This window comes from Carassius carassius, chromosome 24 (assembly GCF_963082965.1).
Source record: "Carassius carassius chromosome 24, fCarCar2.1, whole genome shotgun sequence".
Lineage (NCBI taxonomy): Eukaryota > Metazoa > Chordata > Actinopteri > Cypriniformes > Cyprinidae > Carassius > Carassius carassius.
Genome location: NC_081778.1, coordinates 27,159,972 through 27,180,164, shown reverse-complemented (window position 1 = coordinate 27,180,164; position 20,193 = coordinate 27,159,972). Strand labels below are relative to the sequence as shown.

General features: G+C 36.7%; 1 protein-coding gene and 1 pseudogene across 1 annotated transcript; one reads left to right on the top strand and one right to left on the bottom strand.

Moving 5' to 3' along the window:
- Positions 1–2,169: 2,169 nt before the first annotated feature.
- On the bottom strand, positions 2,170–15,872 carry LOC132103527 (DNA-directed RNA polymerase III subunit RPC7-like; annotated as a pseudogene).
- LOC132103340 (ankyrin repeat domain-containing protein 34A-like) lies at positions 8,575–19,918 on the top strand. The gene is made up of 2 exons (XM_059508378.1): positions 8,575–8,805; positions 15,782–19,918. The coding sequence occupies exon 2, from the start codon at positions 15,874–15,876 to the stop codon at positions 17,446–17,448; it is 1,575 nt and encodes a 524-aa protein (XP_059364361.1). The 5' UTR covers positions 8,575–8,805; positions 15,782–15,873; the 3' UTR covers positions 17,449–19,918.
- The last annotated feature ends 275 nt before the right edge of the window (positions 19,919–20,193 follow it).

The following is a 20,193-nucleotide window of genomic DNA, read 5'->3' as shown; positions in this document are numbered from 1 at the left end:
TGCAACAGTTTGACAAACTCCTTCTGAAGGTTTTCTGTAGGCAACATATATTTGAGAATACAACAAAAATTAATAATAATAATGAATAGCCTGTAATCATGTTTGCAGTATATTTGAAGTTGTGAGCAGATTCTTATATTCTCAGCCTTATTCATGTGGTATGAGTGGTGATGTGAACGTGGATAATGCTTTTACTATGCAGAGCGTCCTAACAGTCTAAGACCTCAAGTTTCAAAAAGAATAATGTTCCTGGAATAAGTGTGTTTGTGGACAGAGTGTTCTTTGTATAAAACTCAATTATTAACCCTTCTACTGAGGGCAGGATAGGTTGTAGATTGTTATGTAGGGTACTTGCGTTGCTTTTGTTTTCACTACATGGCCATCCAGATGGAGTGCTTCGCATCTCTAATACGCATTAATCCACAAATGACTTAAGATGTTAACTTTTTTTAATGTGGCTGACACTCCCTCTGAGTTCAAACAAACCAATATCCCGGAGTAATGCATGCACTAAAAACAGTACACTGACTGAACTGCTGTGAAGAGAGAACTGAAGATGAACACCGAGCCAAGCCAGATAACAAACAAAAGACTGACTCATTCACGAGTCAAGAACCGGTTGCATCGGTTTTCGGATCATCAGTAGTTCTTTCGGACAGTTCGATTCAATAACCCCGTTGGAGAAAACAGTTCACCGGTTCTTTTGCGCTCGACGTAATGGCGTCATTTGCGATGATTGCCCTTGATTCAAGCCTTCAGTTTACCTGGGCTCATAACACTAGCACAGAATCAGTTCAGAATCAATCACCAAAAGAATCAGTTCAGTTCAGACGCCCTGTGTGTCAGTCTGCTTCACGCTGAATCACACATGCGCAGTATCATTAGCTACTCGATTCTTCTTATCTGGCTCGGCTCGGTGTTCATCTTCAGTTCTCTCTTCACAGCAGTTCAGTCAGTGTACTGTTTGAGTGCATGCATTACTCCGGGATTTTGGTTTGTTTGAACTCAGAGGGAGTGTCAGCTACATTAAAAAAGTTAACATCTTAAGTCATTTGTGGATAAATGCGTATTAGAGATGCGAACCGTTTAAAATGATTCAGTTCGATTTGGTGAACTGAATGATTCGTTCGCGAACCGGACATCCAGACTGCTTTGTTTTGAACTCTCTCACACAACAGACACGGAAGAGAAGACAATGCTGAATAAAGTCGTCGTTTTTGCTATTTTTGGACCAAAATGTATTTTCGATGCTTCAAAAAATTCTAACTGGCCCTCTGATGTCACGTGGACTACTTTGATGATGTTTTTCTTACCTTTCTGGACATGGACAGTATACCGTACACACGGCTTAAATGTAGGGACTGAGAGCTCTCGGACTAAATCTAAAATATCTTAAACTGTGTTCCAAAGATAAACGGAGGTCTTACGGGTTTGAAACAACATGAGGGTAAGTTATTAATTACATAATTTTGCTATCTGGGTGAACTAACCCTTTAAGTAATGTAGTATCACACCCCCTACAGGCCACATGACAGAACTGTTAATGAATGAATGAAGGAATCTATCTATCTATCTATCTATCTATCTATCTATCTATCTATCTATCTATCTATCTATCTATCTATCTATCTATCTATCTATCTATCTATCTATCTAGCTGCTAGCTAGCTAGCTATCTATCTGAGACAAAGTCTTGACACAGTGTGACTTTATCTCTCATAAAATGGCACTAAAATGAATATTTACAAATACTTGACAAGAATTTATAATTAAACATTCACTAGTCTTTTTCACAAATCTAATATGTATAAAAGCTATTTTAGACAAATATAACTGTACACTAAAACATGTTTTAAAAGGAAGTTTCTAAAAAATAATTGCCGTTAAGAACAAATAATCATTAACAAAGCTCTAAGAACGTATAGCTGCATTAAGAGAGAAGTTTGTGACTTAGTGTCTTTCTTTGTGTCCTCCAGTTGTGGGCCTCAGACTCAAACGCTCTTCGTCAGCAATCAGCCGCCCTGCCAACCGATTGGTGAGAGGAAATCCACTGCATACAGATTTCCACTGCATCAGCTGCCAAACATAATGATCCAGCCCAGAACATTTTGAACATTCGGAGACCCTTACTGGCCAGAGGAGGACGCTATGGAGCCACCATCACCTGCTTCAGTAAAAAGCTTCATCAATATTATCATCACTGTCTCCTCCGACCTCCTCCCCATTGTCAAAGTAAGACATGATGATGTAATCTGTTTCCTGTTACAAACATACATAGGATTAATTGGTTAAAACTTATATTAAATCTTGGTTTAATCAATCAAAAGCCTTTGTGGCATAATATTGATTTCCACACAATTTCAATTCATCCGTTGTATTCTAAAAAGGCAAAAATCAAGGTGATCCAAAGGCACTTAGAAGAAGTAAATGAGGACATTTGTTATAAGTTTTTAAAGCAGAAATGTTAAGCTTCTCAATGTAACTCAGATTTTACCCCTTTTTTGGTAAATTAACGAGGGGAGAAGTTGAAATAATTATTTCATAGAACATTATGCCACATATACCACCAATCTGTTATTGTTAACTAAAACCCAATAATTTAAATAAAGATGAAATGAAATATGTGACCCTGGACTACAAAACCAGTCTTACTGTAAGTCGCTGGGATATATGTTTAGCAATAGCCAAAAAAACATTAAAATTATTGATTTTTCTTTTATGCCAAAAATCATTAGGATATTAAGTAAAGATCATGTTCCATGAAGATACTTTGTAAATTTCCTACCGTACATATATCAAAAGTTAATGTTTGATTAGTAATATGCATTGCTAAGAATTCATTTGGACAACTTCAAAGACAACTTTGTAGACCACAAAAGACAACTGCAAAGTTTACAGCTGATGTATGAATCTCAGTTTCGAAAAATTGTAACTTAAGACTGGTTTTGTGGTCCAGGGTCAAATATTCAATTAGAATTTAAAATGTGGCCTTGGCAACTAAGTGCTAAAATTAGTAAGACTACAGTAAAAATAATGCTAAGTAATTTATATATAAAATGACAAACGCACATAACAAAATTACTATAACTGAAATAAAAACATAAAAATAAAACCTAATTCAAAATATAAATAATCGGTTAGACTTTACAATAAGGTTTAATTTGTCAACATTAGGTAACTATATTATTTAACATGAAGTATCAATGAAATTAATCTTAGCTGATGTTAATTTCAACATTTACTAACTATTAAAATCAAAAGTTATCTGTTAACATCATTTAATGCTATAAATGCTTTAAAGCTAACATGAACTAACAATAGTTATATTTCTATTAACTAATGTTAACAAAGATTTCTTGCTCTCTGTAAGTTCATGTTAGTTATTGCAGTAACCAATGTTAACTAACAGAACCTTAGTGTAAAGTGTTACCGATAAATCCTTGTATTAGAGTATATAAATAAAACTAAAATAACTCTGCTTCCAATTGATCCTATCTTGTATTAAAGCAAGAATATTTCATATGAATTGACCAGAATATTTTATCCAAGTGACTTACAATGCATTCAAGGTACAGTATACATTTTATTAAAACTGTAAATATTTAAAATGCAGGTTAATTTTTCCTCTAAACTGAACACCATTTCTTTACATTCCCTGTTGTTCTAGATCAAACATACTGACTTAATATCCCAAAAAAGGAGTCATCAAATACTCCTCCTCTCCCTCAGCCTCTTCCTCTTCTGGCTTCTTTTTCTTTCCCTCCTCTTCATCAGAACTCCCCTCTTCCTCTTTCTGTTCCAGAGTCTTTATAGAGAAACACATACAGTCTGTCACATTATATATGCACATGTGTATTAACATAGATTAAAACGCCTTATTTCTGAATGTGTTACACAGTGGCACCCAAAACAGGTATTTGTGCACCTTCAGTTTGCGTATCATCTCCTCTTTGTTCACTCGTGGCTATTTGGGTTGTCTGGGAACAGCTGGGCTTTCTGTAACCATATAAGCAAAACCGTGTTTATGACAGTGGAAATGACATCAGCAACATCCTCCGATAATAACATCAACTCATTGATCACAGCTCCTCTGACAAAAGACACAGAAGGACTAAAAATAATCTTGCTTCTCTCTTGGTGACAAACACTCTTCAAGCCTTAACTTTCATCCTTCTCTCATCTCCTCTTTCTCTCTATCCTTTCATTTTGGAGATGTGTGTGCAGCGCGGCTGAGAGACGTCTCTCTGATTTCTCCAGAGACGCTGATGAGTCAGAGAGCGAAACACGTCTTTACACACTCATTCATGAGGACATCAGCCTCACCTGCTCCCTTACTAGGGCTTTAAAAAGAACACATTTACAAACGCATGCTTCCAGGACAGGGTGTCACTGCAGTATAACACAGTGTCCAGTATTAGAGCTTAATAGCTAGTTAACAGCATCAGACACACTCACTGTCTCTCAGGGGTCTCTTGTCCCTCATGCGCAGCTCCTTTGGAAAACACCTCCAATCTAAAACACAAATGGATGTAGAGGATCACATTCAAGTGAATCACTGTTTATATTGTTAACTAAAAGTATTGAAAACATATTTAATTGAAATTAAGCTAATATATATATATATATATATATATATATATATATATATATTAAATTAAATAAAACTGAAATTAGAAATGTAAATGTAACTAAAAAAACTAAAACTAAAAAAAAAAAAAGATTCAGAAATGCTTTTAGTTTGTTTTAAAAAAAGTAACTACTGGTAACTGGTAACTACTGTATACTATTAAAACATTGTGTATTTTAACATTTATCAATTAACTTGTATTGTATCTTACTGTAACCCAGGGTTTTCCCTTTTTTGGCAAATAAAAGGAGGGGCATATCAAAATTCAATATTATGCCAGTAAGTAATAGTAAGTAAGTAATAAATTAAAGCTATTTAGAAATATTTTCTAAACATAAACACTATTAAAAAATGTCAAAAGCACAAAAATGCAACAAAATGACAGAAATGAAAAATAAAAACTGTAAAATCTAAAATAAAAATATAATAAAAAAAATAAAAGCTCATTTAAAATATTATTAAAAACTAAAACAATATATAAACAATACTAAAATAGCATTAAAGTGAATCACTCACCTGGTTTCCGTTCCAGACTGTTGTCAGAGGTTTCAATTTTCCACACGCCAGAATAACCCTCCAGATCTGTCAAGAGGACAAAATAACTTCAAATTGCTAATCACACATTGCTATAGAAAGGAGTATTTACACTTATGGTGAATATTTGTCATGAATTTATAAATAACTCAGTCAAACTTGGAATACAGATACAGTATCTGTCTCAAAAACCCAGTGTTTTGTCTTCCTACAGTCCAGGATGTCTTAACGATGCCAGAGCTCATCCTTGAGCCCATACTGACCTGTTTTTGGGTGCAGCAGGACAGATGTAAAAGGGGAGCGTCTTCATGGCTCCTCTAAACTCGTTTGAGTGCCAGCATGTACTCAGCCTCTTCACCCGCCTGCAGAGGCACTGGCTTCTGATCCAAGAGCTGAAACATCAAACAAACGTCCGGAGGGACAGCTGATACACATCTGGCTACAATCAGGGGTCAAACAAACACCTGCTGGGACAGTTAACTCTCCACTAAACAAATTATTGATATAAATGAGCTTTTAATAAAGGATATCTGATAGAGATGAGATATGTTTTGCTTATGATAAATAACTTCACTATTCATAAAATGTTTTGCAGTGACTTCATCACATTGTCTTAATAGTGTCTAAACAACCACTTTTTTATCTTAATTAATAACAATATATTTAATAATTTTAAACTTGTCCTTATGTTTATACAAATATTTTGCTAGTGCTATTTTTGTTTAATTTGTATTTTTTTTTTTACTTGTGCTATTTTTCTTAAAAGGATTAGTACACTTCCAGAATAAACGTGTATTAGTGTGGCACTTTAATATTTTGTTGTGATGACATTCAGACAATTTTTTTTGTATTTGTTTTATTTATTTTACAGTGTACATGCGACAGCTGAACAGGACAGGAGCGTATTTCTGTAGCTCCAACAATAGCGTTTTGCCAGCAACGCCAAAGTCCTGGGTTCGATTCTCAGGTAATGCAAGTACAATGAATACAGTAAAAGTCGCTTAGAATAAAATCGTCTGCCAAGTGCATTGATGTAATGTAAAACGATACGTATCAGTCCGATGAGGATTTATTCTATCTTGAAACACAGGGGTGCCCTCTGCCCATTCCTGCCATTATCTGAGACACTGAGATGTATTTGTTTAAACCGAGATGTAATATTTAAACACGCCTCTTTCACTCACAGACAAAGTTCCGCCAAATTCCCTCTCTATTTAAAACTTCATTTCACTGTGCAAGCATTTATTGGATAATCCGTGAATATTACACGCAGTTGTTTTCATGGAAATTCAGATTTTACTGATGTTGTAAAATTGGGCAGTAAAATCCCAAAATCACCCGCCAAACATTTGCATATTTGTTTTCTCCCGCTGTAAAAATGTTCCTGCCGGAAACGAGCGCGTGTTCACTTATGGTTCCGCTTCTGTCTGCTGTGAAAGTGAGTCATGCAGAACTAATAATAATAATAATAATAATAATAATAATAATAAAAGGGTTTATTGGAACTGCTCTGATGGCTGACCATTGTAAAAAATAAGATTTTTTTTTCATTTATATTATATTCCAAGGGCTGATTTGAATTAAAACTAACAATAAAAAACATAAATAAATAAAATAATTATTACGTTTGAAACTGTGATCTAAAAAAGTTGAATTATTTACTATGAAACATGGTAAAATCGTTTTTTTTTTCTTCATCCAAAAACTATGACTGGGCCACGGTTAAATGTAATTTCTCATAATAAAGTTTTCTTAAAAGTTAATGTACTTGGTTGCCAGGAACACACAAGTGTTGGGGAAGAGCATGCTTGACATTACATGTGTTTATTGTGCATCAAGCTATAATTTTGTCATATTATGAAGAAAAAGTGTGAAAATATTATTTAAATGTGTTTATAGGATACTTAAAAAATATAAAAGTTGTTTAAAATGTCATTCTAGAATAGCATCAAACATAAACATTTCCACCACATATCGAATATTTATCAAATATAAATCACACAATTCTTCTGATGCATTTGTGTCCATGATTGTTACTTGACAAAGGTTATAAAATAATCAGAGTGAAAAAAGTTTTTTTTTTTCTAAAAGTCCAAAAGCACCAATAATTTATCACTGCAGTTCCATTCCCATCTGTTTGGGTGAAGCTGCTCACAGCACTGTGCTTTTCTGGAAAACCTGAGAACAGTTGAAGTTCAGCCAAAATCTGCATTTGTAAAAAAAAAAAAAAGGAGAGAAAAAAACAATGAAAGGAAAACTAACCATGATATTGCTGACTCACAGCCTCCCCCGTCAAAATCAGAAAATATGTGTGTGAGTATGAGAGACAGAAATTAGGCATGTGCTGATTTAAAAAAGGTAACCTCGTTTAAACAAAACATAACATAACATAAAACCTAAACACATTAACTGAAGTATTGGGATATAATATTCAAACTATAATTTAAATCTAAACATGTAGAATTAGAGCGCATACTTATAACCTTTCTCTCTCTCTCCTCCAGCATGTGCATGTCACCGTGGGAACGCTTCTGTTGGAATCCACTGAATCAGTTGCCATAGAAACAGTGTTCAATAATAGCTATAGTCACTGAATTAGTATTTATGCAGTCTGAGAATTGTTTCACACCCCCTGCTTTCTTGCAGAGAGGGCCTTGATATATATTTAGACCCCCAAAAAAGAAAAAAAGTCAAGCAAAAATCCAGATTTGTGTTGAGGGAGAATATGCTCCTCTATAAATTTGTGTTAAGTGCATTTTAGCTTAAATGTTAAATTGACCTAATACATGCCATCTTTACTCTGCAAAGCCGACATGGAGGCTGCATACATGCATTTACAAAGATTGCACAAGTATGTCATTAAAGTAATTCAAAAATAAAATTATGAATATAGAACATGCTAAATTCTAAAATAAATGCTCTGTCATGACAACAACAGGCTGCACCAATGCTGCATCATTTACATTCATAACCAGGTGCTTAATTGGGTCAAGGCTGGCATATTTTATATTTTGCATGGGTTTAATGCGCCATTGCGCCTTTAAGCAGGAATTTAGAGCCTGCTCTGAGCAGCCTTAACTTGGCAATGCATGTAAAGCGAATACACACAATGCTTAAATGTTTTCATGTATCAAATCACAACAAGCTAAATTTAGTCTATTTCTTAGACAAAACTGTTATTATTATTAAACTCATTTACATTTTCTGCATCAAATTATCTTCATCTGCTTGTGAGAAACAGCACACTATGGCACAGATGCGTGGGTGCATAAAAATACCAATAAAATAATATAAATCAATAAATAAAATCGGGGAATCATACAATGATAAACTTCAAATGATCAAAGAATTGAAATAATCTAATAAGTTCCCCCCAAGCAGAGATGGTCATGTGCATGCACTCCGTCAGTCAGTCCGTCAGTCAGCGTTTGCTCGGTGAAGCTGGACCTCAGTGCGTCTGTGCGTGATCGTGGGAGCCTCGCATCAGCTCACTGCCCACTTTACGCCCCCGCAGAGTCTCCCAAACTCTCGGTCGCAGGAGGAGAGATGATGTGGGGGGTGTAAGACACGGGGATCAGCAGACAGCAGCTGGATTCTCGGGCTAAAATCACCCGCTCTGATGGAGTGAAGACCGCAGATACACGGTGAGACTCTGTCAAGATACTCTCCTGCAAATGTTGCTTTCAAAATGCTTGTCATGTTTAAGATAACATTTATTATTATTATTATTATTTAATTTTAATTTAATTTTATTCTCAACTGAGCATGGTCATAATTGGATAGATATATTAACATTCCCTTGCACGGTCTTTCTTATTATTTACGCTGCAAACCACTTAGAGCAATATTCGCGTCTTTCGATGTTGTGAAGCATGCTAACGATTTTCTGTTGGCATGTGCGCTGATCAGAAATGGTTGCTGGTTGCTTATTTTAGGTGTGAGTTGGAGGACCGATGTGCATGTGGCTGCAGCTGTCCATAAGGCTTTATGAGCGTTCGTTGCGAATTCATGCGCAGCAATTCGGATTCTCTGTTACACTGAATGTCTGCTGGCATTTCCTCAAGACGCTTTTTATAAAAGATCACTGAAGATTTGCTGGATATCTAAAGGATACGATTTAAGACTGATATTAATGCTGCTGTAATGTGCATTTTCTCACTTCACAAAAACTTAAAATTTGAGCATTTATGTGGTGATTTGTGCACGTTTGCTCTAACAGAGGCTTGAAGTGTGTGTCTGCTGTTTGGAAGTTCATTTGTGGACGCTGAAGCTTTGTGTCAGGCAGAGAGCTGACGTGAATAGACGCCAATTTTGATGCTTTAAGACTAAAAGTCCTGAGTTAAAGATATTTGCAGCTGGCGGTATGAATCGAGTCTGTAACGCTTCAAAATCTGTATCTGCTCCGCTTTGCAAATGACATTCAGTACCGCGGACAGCGACACATATGAAAAGCATTCAGTATGTTTTGAGCAAAATTTCCACTTGCAGAATCAAAACATGCTAATTGTTACTGTTGGCTTCCTTACCTGTTTATATTAGAATGTAATAATATCGTCATACTGGAATGAATACACTGTTAACAAGGTTTTTGAACAGCAATGGCAATACTATGTTTTTGGACATGTACCATGGTAATCTTGGAGTTTATTGAAGCACTGTGTAAATACTATGATGCATACATTCTTTTAGTAGATAAGGTATGTAGGAGAATCTCACTAAAAATGCAAAAAGATGCCCTAGTCATACTTCACTCCACAAAAGTAATTGTATTTTGCATATAGAAAATGAAGCCTATTTTTAGAATGGTTTGGATTCTTGATTTTCTTGACAGTTAAGTACATCTTACACCCTAGTTCTCATTATTGTAGTATAAAATACTAAGTTATCAATGCCATGTGAACATTTTTTTAAAGTTGTTATTCATATTGCTAGTAGATTATTTGTTGCACAATTAGTTTTTTTTACAATAAAATAAAATAATTATTTATATTTTTAATTAACTATATTTTTACTGTACACTGAGATATCACAATGGTAAAAACAAATGTAATGATCCTAAATGCATGACGTATCCCCTATATGTTGGACAGTATATGAATAATCGTATTTCTGCATTGATCACATGAAGTCGCTTTCCTGTCTGCATAAAACCTTATTTTATTTCTGAGATCTGCTGTTCGAGGGCAGTGAAGAATGCATTGGTATGTGATTGTGTGCAGTTATGTGAAAGTAGACAGATTGCTCTCGAATTGGAGAATTCATTCTCAGCTCTCTAAATCACTGAACACTCAGTCTAGTCAAGTCAAGTGGTTTAGCTGTCATTCATCTCATTAAAGACCAAGTGTAGAAGAAAAATGAACTTGGCACGACATGTAAGGTATTAAAAATTACAGCAGGACCTAAACATGCCACAGTTAACAATACAGAATAAATGTACAACAGTTCAGAGGACATGGCAGGATCGCTTAGGTCACTTAGTATGAAAGAGATAATCTAATCGCCCTTCTGCAGGATGGTTCTCTTTGAAGCTGCCAATATGAGTGATGAATTGCCTCAACGGTTCTGATGCGACTGGGTCAAAGGGTCATCGGTGCACCACTGATGGATGCATTTCACTCAGCTGCTGTAAAAGTGATTGGACCTTCCTCGATCCGTGTGATCTAATGAGGCAAACAGTGGTTCAAAGGCACCACGGCACTCTCGGTGGGGCAATAACGCTTAACTGTGCAGCCCCTTCTAGTCATGGGCCCCAATGTAGCCTTGAGTCACACACACACTGTTGTTCTGTAAAACACAAAGCCAGGGGTGGGGGCTCTCAGAGGCGTGAGATTGAAGACATGCTATTCATTTCCATCTTCTGTCAGAAAAAGCATGGAGAATTAGATACAATTTGTCCCAACCAGACAGCTCGGTATGTCACCTCCCTCCACCCATGGGGTGCTGAAATGCAGACCCTCTGCAAGTGCTATTCAACATGCTGCAAAATTGGCAAGTTTATTTTGGTCATGTCGAATGGCTCTCCACTACGTTGATGTGCACACACTCAAAGATCCATAGGGAATTCTGGAAAGGGCAAAGGCTTTGTTCAGATGGCACATAAATCCAATTTATCTGTCAGATTCAATCTTTGGGACTGTCTGCTTCTGTCATTTTTCAAGTGATTAAAATTGGATGCATTTGTTCAAACAGCGTAGGAAATATCTGATATATTTACACATCAAATATTGACTGGTCATCCTGACATCCTTCAATACATAATGGATGCAAGAGAAAATGAGTAAAGTCAAGTCACCTTTATTTCTACAGTGCTTTATACATAGATTGTGTCAAAGCAGCTTTACAGTGATTGACAGGAAAATAACAGAATCAGTTATGGAAGTCATAAAGCTGCTTGATATGCATCAATAAATCCATAAATCATATTTCTAGTTTCTCTCAAAGTATTAAGCATAATCATCTGCAGTATTTGCCTAATGCTTATTTAGCCTGAGTGAATTCAGACACAGCTGCAAACAAGTACACTCTTAAAAATAAAGGTTCTATATTTGCATCAATAGTTCTGTGAAGAACCTTTATCTACAGAATGCAACAGTTATACAAAAGGTTCTTTTATTGAAAAATAAAAATAAAATAATAATATATATATATATATATATTATTAATAATAACAATATATATATAGGTTATTAAAATGCTTTTCACACTAAGAAAAAATATTCTTTTAAGAACTGTTCACTGAAAAATACCCCAGGGAACAAAAACTCAAAACTTTTTAACCTTTTTTTTTTTTTTTTAAGTGTACTAGACAAACCTATTTAAAATCCAATCAGATGAAATGTGATTTCATAAATATGTCTTTAAATCTTTAATCCTATTTATTTGGTTTTAGATAAGGTCGGTTAAAATCATGATTTCATGTGTGTGTGTGTGTGTGTGTGTGTGTGTGTTTTGTGCTGTTCAGGCTACAAAATACAAGAGATTTGAAGCTGGAAGTACTGCCTGTCTGAACAAAGCCACAGAAATGTTGACATGATTGAAAGATGATGACAGTTGTTTGTCCACCTGTATGAATTGAAAGATAATGGAAAAAGTAAGTATGGCATATTCAATATGGAGGTGTGACATAACATAAATTTTTGAGTTACGCAACTAAAAAATCAGACATCTGTAATCTGTTTTTTTTCCAAGCAAGTCTTGTTCCATTTAGGACCAAGACCTTATTTTGAAGTTGTTTTGTGCCTGTGTTTTATGGGGTTAAAGACAAAACTGATCACGTGTATACCTTCAATGCAACATAAGTCAATTTGCAAAAATCCATCGGCAAATGTAGTGTTCTCAATCCCTCCCTGAATTGTACCAGGTGTTGCTTGTTTAATCAATCTGTGTATAAATATCCCTTGTGGTTCTAGAGTATCTATAAAGTATGCAAATTACTTTATTTGTAATTTACCAATCCCCCCTTTTTCCTTTTTTCCCCTTTAATTCTCTCTGGATCATTTAAAACATACTGGTCACAATGCACATGTCAGGTCAGGATACATGTAAGGAGGCCTGTGGGTTTCAGCAGGATGATCTCCTGAGAGATGATGCCCGCCACATCTCTCTAGTGAGTCTATCATGGAGATGAGTCATCCATGCTGCACTGTGTGTGTGTGTGAGACGGGAGATTAACCTCACCGTCTCGAATACTGGAGACCCTAGTCTCTTAAAGATGGATTTTTTTGTGATTACATTTTCAAAGAACAGTTCTTTTCTCCCTGTTCCTCTATACTTCCCATAATCAGTATGCAAAAACAGCATTCCTCTTGCTTTTCTGGGCTGAGCTGGCTCAGAAATCACAGAGAATTCCTTAAGAAGGCAGGCAGAAGAAGCAGCTTGGGTTCTGTGGGTGTGTTGGTGTGTTTCAGGAGGATATTAATTCTGCACAGCTTGTACACACTCTTGACGTTCCCAATGTTCTTTACATCGCCAGAGATAGAGTAGGAAGCACTGACTCTATTTCTTGGGGGCTGATCGATTTTAGCGATGGTTGTTGAGGTCAAGTTACAATATAATGTAAATATAAAAAGGTTTAAAGGAAAAATGTATTTTTCCATCCTCAGGACATTTATTTTAAATCACAGATCCTGGCATATGCAGATGATATATGCAGTGTTTTGTAAAGCATCACTGGGTGAATCATCACTTCCTAGAGACTGTTTTTATTTATGAGCTATTTAAAGCCTGTCAAAGTACAGGTAAAATGCATTGTATATAAGAATGTCAATTTATTAGGCAATACAATACATGTTTATGTATTTATTTATTATTTATTTTTTAATGTTTTGTAAAGATGTCTCTTATGCACACCTATGCTGCATTTTTCGATCAAAAATAGTATTGTAATTGATGCAAAGCTGAATCTTCAGTAGCCATTACTCCAGTCTTCAGTGTCACGTGATTCTTCAGAAATCAATCTAATCTGCTGATTTGGTGCCCAAGAAACACTGATTATAACCACCAATGTCGAAGCAGTTGCTGCTTTATATTTCTGTGGAAACTGTGATACATTTTTTTCAGGGTTCTTTGATAAATAGTTTGTCAAACATTATAATTATCTATACTGTAATGGGCTGTTATCCATTATGTGTTGTCCAGGGCCAGCATAGGTCTCTGCTTTATAACAGTGCTCAGGAGTGCATGGAGCTAGAGGAAGACAACTAAATCAAACAAATTATATATAGAAGAATATAGGTCTTATTGTCTTCAGTTAATTCGACTGTGAAGGAATATGAACATAAAGAAAATACAATATAACATGTTCGTTTTTTGACCTTACACAGATAATAACTCTCTTAACGTCACCAGCATCCATAGCTGAACCTCCCTGACAACCCTCCGTGACAATACATGATCGACCGCCAACTTAGAGCCAAACCAATTTCATTCTCCTTTCCTCCCTGTTTATGCTCAGTTTCTGTTTGAGAAGAGGCAGAGCTTTGTACTCACAGTGCTTATATCAGTTTGCTATGTGACTTTGGGCTCAATGAATTTCAAATAGGTTCAAGCTGATTTTGAAGGATGCAGCATGTTAATTATGCTATTATTGGAATGGATGCCCTCCTGCCACACCCCCTGTCGTTTGTTCTAATCATCTTACCAAGATAGTTAGGTTAATGATCTGATGGCCTACGTTCCATATAGCCAAAGGATTGCATGATGGGAATGTTTCTGATTGAGGGTGAATGTGCACCCGAAAGCATTGGATATTTTAGGTATTATGATCATGTTTCACATTATAACTAGCTCGCACATTTTTTGTTTTTCAGTCCAAAACAAATCCTGTTTCTCAAGAACAATTGTTAAGCATTGGAATTACAGTTTATTTACCATACATTGCAATTGTAATATATCTGATAACAAATGAAAAATAATTTCAAACAACATAATTTTTGTGTTAGTAAATGCCTGGTATCTGTGTGTAAGATGAATGCATGTCATAAATTATTTGTAGATTTGCAGAGGTGACTGAGCTCGTCACATGTTTTGATGCTCTTTGCACCACTCAGGAATTACATTTTCTTTTCTTTACCACACCATTATCATCTCTCTCCTGCCTTCATTACAGAAAAGACGGAGAGGAGACTGTGTTTAAGAATACAGGGTAGTACAGAGTGTCAGTCCACAAGACACTGTCAGAACACAACCGAGTAAGACGGCAAGACCTTACAATAAGGCTGTATACATTCATTTTAGTTAATGCGTTAAGCTCATAGTTAAATGTTACTAGTGAGACAGTATAGATAAATTAGAGAGTTTTGTGTGCTGTGGATAATGAGGTTTTGAATCTGATCAAAATAATGTGCTTTCAGATTTCAGACTTTGTTTGATTAATTTGCGTTGTGTGCCATTTAGAACTGAATTGAGAATGCCTGTTAAATTCCAGTTAAATTCCTGAATTTCAACTTAATTTACTTTGAGATAGTAAACAAGATACTTAAATGTCCTTCTTTGTAAGGAATTAAAATTCAAATCAGTTTATTAATGTTAACTAGAAAAGCAAAGTTTGTCGAAATGTTTAAATGTTGGCTTGACAAAGCCTCATATTAAAAAAGGAAAGAAATTAATAGATAGTTAGATAGATAGATAGATAGATACAGTAGATAGATACAGTAGATAGATACAGTAGATAGATAGATAGATAGATAGATAGATAGATAGATAGATAGATAGATAGTTTTTTTATGTATATTTATAACATTATTCTTTGTATCATATCACCTTTACATCAAATAACAAAAAAAAAAAAAACAGTTAACAATAATGCAAGGGTGTTTTGAAATGCAGCGTCTATGGGAGAGATGGTAAATTTTATTGTTCTCTGTTCTGACTGCCGTTATCAGTCTCTCACAATTTTTATCTTTTATTGAAAGTCATGAAAACACTATCGTGGAGTTTTACTTTTGCTATTTGAGCAAATGGGAATGCAAAAATATATTTGTGGTACTCTCCCATTTACTGCTCTTCAAGTTAACCCAATGATGACTTCCGCTACTGAGAAACCCGGAAATGTGAAAAAGGTCCATAGTCAAATGTCAAACAACCCCCATGATAAATCACTTTTATTTGTTTTCATTACAGGTTCACCAGAGTCTGAGCTGGGATGTCCCAACAGTTCTGAGGCCGGAGGAGGAGAGGGGTTCTGGGATTTTAGAGGTGGACAGCGAGACATCATGGGTGATGGAGGGGCCTTGCACACAGAGGGCAATGCCCTTCTGAAGGCAGTATTCCAAGGCAAACTCCGCCTCACTCGCCTCCTCCTGGAGGGCGGAGCCTATATCAATGAAGGGAACGAGCGAGGGGAGACGCCCATAATAGCGGCCTGTCTGGCGGGATACGATGAACCACAGAACCGGCAGAGAATGGTGCGGTACCTGCTTGAGAAGGGAGCAGACCCGAACATCCCTGACAAATCAGGTCGGACTGCCCTGATGCATGCGTGTGCAGAACAGGCAGGCAAAGAGGTGGTGTCACTGCTGCTGGAAAATGGTGCTGATCCCAGCTTGAAGGATTACTCTGGGGCCTCGGCACTTGTACACGCCATCAATAAGGGTGACAGGGATACTCTACAGGTTCTGCTGGATGCCTGCAAAGCCAAAGGTAAAGAGGTTATCATAATTACTACCGATACATCTCCCTCTGGCACTAAAAAGACCAAACAATACCTGAACTCCCCACCTTCTCCGGGTATAGTGGACAAGCTCTCCCCTGCTTGCATGTCTCCATCTGAGGTGGAGATCCATACCTCTGGCTCTGCCCCCAGTGAGGAGGAGGAAGGTATCTTCAGCTTCGCCATGACTTCAGTACTCCCACTACCCTCCAGCAGACCACAAGGGGAGAGGAGACCACCACCTCGTAAGCTTCTGAAAAGACTAAACTCTGAACCATGGGGTCTGGTGGCTCCTTCTGTACTTGCTGAGAGAGCAGAGCGGATAGAGGGTGATTTAACAGAGGAAGACAAGTTGGTTTCGGAGATGAATGGGATGACAGTTTCTGGTCCAGGTAGACCTCTCCTGTCCCGAAGGCACAGTATTGAGACCCATGACCCATCTTCTCCAAAGCTGATGGACCGGTCCTGTTCGGAAGACTATGCAGCACTGTGTGGCTCTTCCTGGGCGGATAAAGTCCATCAGCATCAGTCACTGTATCGTAGAAACACGGCTCCTGAGACTCAGGACAATGTTGCTCAGGCACCGACGGGGGTCCGTGGCTTACCACACCCCAAACTCACCCGCATGGAACACTACGAGTCGGACACCTACCTGTGCCCTGCCTCCATCCCCGGATCTCCAGATTCTGGACGTGTCTCAGTTGAGCGCCGCAAGTACAATGCCTCTCCCTTGTCGCTGCTCACCAGCTCTTCTCGAGAGTCTCTGGAGAGCATTCCCAACTCTGTGTCTCCTATCACAATGCGGCGACGTACAACAGGACTGTTGGAACGGCGGGGATCAGGTACTCTCCTTTTGGACCACATCTCCCACACAAGACCTGGGTTCCTTCCTCCTCTCAATGTCAACCCTCAGCGACCAATTCCTGATATCCGAGCCAATGGAAAGCCCACTTCTCCCATTCACTCAGGGAGCAAGATCCTGCTGCCAGTTGCGCCATCATCCCCAAAACGTGGACCAGACTTCAAGATGAAGAAGAAACTGATGAGACGACACTCGATGCAGACAGAGCAGATGAAGCAGCTTTCGACTTTCCGGGAAATCCTCACAGAAAAGGTGATGGAGATGAATGGAGATTGAGGGCAAGAGAGAAGAAAAACAAGAGAGACAGAGAGAGTCAGAGCTGGCCGAAATTTTTCATCACCAGGTTCATCTACATCATCTTTGAGGCAAACCTTCTCTGGTCCAGTTTAGCTCCTTTAGAAATCAATACATACATCAAAAATATGCATTGTGGAGACAAACCCATCTGCAAATCCAGACAGTGAAAGAGAAAATGAGTCACGGTCATTCAAGATCATAAAAGGGATCAGTTATTGCAAATTTGGAGACCCTTCTAATGTTATTTATGATTATTCCTTGATCATTGAGAATACTTGAAGATGGACCCATTAGTGTCAATCGAAGTGCTGTTGGTGTTTGAAATTGCTGCAACCCTCAGATAAAAAAATGCACAGATTTTGTGTTCTACAGGTTTCTCTAAGTATAAGCGCTGTTATGGCTATCAGCCTTCTTATTGTTGTGCACTGTCAGAAAACAAAAATGCAAAAATTGAACCTTTAGGGGGTACAGCTGCTTGTTGATGGGACAGTACCCTTAAAAGGACCCATTTATACTTGATCTACCCCTAAAAGGTGCATATTTGTACCTAAGAATAGTAATATATACACTTAAGTTACTACTATACATTTTTAGGGGTAAATAAGGTACAAAGATGACACAATAAGAGTCCCAATAAGCTGATGTAAACCTAAAAGCACAATTTTGCATGTTTTTTTTTTCTGTGATGATCCTGTGGAATAATTGTGTTAATACTCTTAATATTCCTGATAAAATGCACATCCCTCAACATCAAATGTAGTTCAAAACTCTAAAATTAATTTCTTCTGCCATTACAGTACAGCTAAAATGATTCAATAGTTTCATTCAAATGTGAATTTAATTTTACTTGTACATAATAGTGCTCAGTTATTTTTAATGCAATATTTATTACTGCGTGATTGTTTTGGACTGAAGGTTAGGAATTGTAGTCCTTGAAGGATTTTTATTTTGGCAATGACAAGCTTCCTGATTTTTTTCCACTGGTAGTACACTATAGAGTATCGGAGATGTCTGACTGCTAAATATTCCTGTAACAAACAATAGTGTTAGATGATGAACAAATTTCTGAAGAAAATTTAATTGCATTATGAAAATGCAATAAAATACTACAGGAATCAATTAACATATAAACATTAAAAAAGCTATATAACTAAAAACATAATTGTATCAGTTAAACATACTGCATGTTTCAGGGCTTTTGGATGGGTCGTTTATCTTTCTTAAAGTCTTCTAAGTGATACAAAATAAGTGAAGTGCAATTCTTGAAACTCAAAATCCCAAAGAAACTCTACAAAGCCCATCCAAAACCACACAGATCCACCCTGACCCAACTTAGTGGAGGGGAGAGAGACACAGAGCACAGATATTGTGTACATACTGTACAGAATACAAATGTGTCTCAAGCGTTTGAACGTGCAATATACTATGCTGCCTCAGCACTGATTTCATATTATTATTGTGAATATGAACAATCACTTGGATGTGTGTCTGTGGTAACATGCTGCAAATAGTTAAAGACGAGCTTGGAGCTCAGTTTACATTCAGAGGAGGAATCTCTGCACAAAATACATGAGAATCAATTTCCCTAAAGAGCTGCAGTGCAGTGTATCCGTGTCAAACACATAGTTTAACTCAAGCTTATGATGTGAGTGAATTTAGTGCTTCTGCTTTGAGATGTTCTATACTTGATGTGAATTAAACTTTTAGTGTACTTGAAATGTATCATGAAAACGAAAAGAGGAATATTTTTTTATGCCTGTAGGGTTTTATTCTTGTCATTTTTTATTTTTATTGAAACAAATTTTAATGTTTAATACAGAATTGTTGGTGGTGCATTTTCACTTTGACGTAGCTTTTGTGTTCCAGGATGTTTGTAAGAAATAATATATGAGCAGCCGGAGCTCAATGGTTACAGCAATCTTCCTGAAAATAATCGCGATAAAACACAACTGTCCGACTGAAATCCAGATCTCTGACTACCTAGCTATTTGTAATCCTGGTGCAATTACGAGAATCTTGGCACTTTGCCGCGTATTCATTGATTTTAGCGATTCTCCTCTTTTCATTTAACACACAAGTGAGATAACCAGGAGTTTGATTTGTTTCTAAATGTTTGTATCTAAATATCTCCATTATTTCTGACCTGCTGTACAAAAACATTTAAATGAGTTGAAATTGTGTTCAAGTGTACCTGAAAAGATGTTAATAGTGTAAAGGGTGTTTTAGGTGCTGTACACAATTGACCTCCATCTGTTGTTGGGTAGTTTGAGCCGTACCGCAGTGTTCTGCTCTCCATTCACATAGAAGGGTCACTGTTACACTGTCAGTGCATCATTTAATGGATTATGGATTAACTATTTCTTGTTATTTTGTATGTTTTGTGTGATACACAGGTCAAATGTAGTAAACCAAATAATTTTAAAAAGTATTAAATTATTTAAAATTAAAATCCCTGTTGTGCTACTTCTCTGAGGCGATCATTTTCTTAAAGAGCTTTTATCTCCTTTGAATAAATGCAAGACTGAATCATTAATTTATCATAAATCTGTGGTTCTCAAGTTGTACAGTATGTTTAAGGTTTGTTCTAATAGGGTGGTGGACAGGAAGGAAAAATTATGCTAAATTGTGTTAAATGCTAAAGCAAAACTTCGGTGCTCACTTATGAAGGTGTATTTTTCTCTCGGGAATGATGTTCGTTTTGGTCTTCGGAATTGACAATGAAAC

Bases quoted from the DNA above. Each gene is read 5' to 3' on its own strand.
- LOC132103340 (XM_059508378.1), top strand. From the start codon at position 15,874: ATGGGTGATGGAGGGGCCTTGCACACAGAGGGCAATGCCCTTCTGAAG.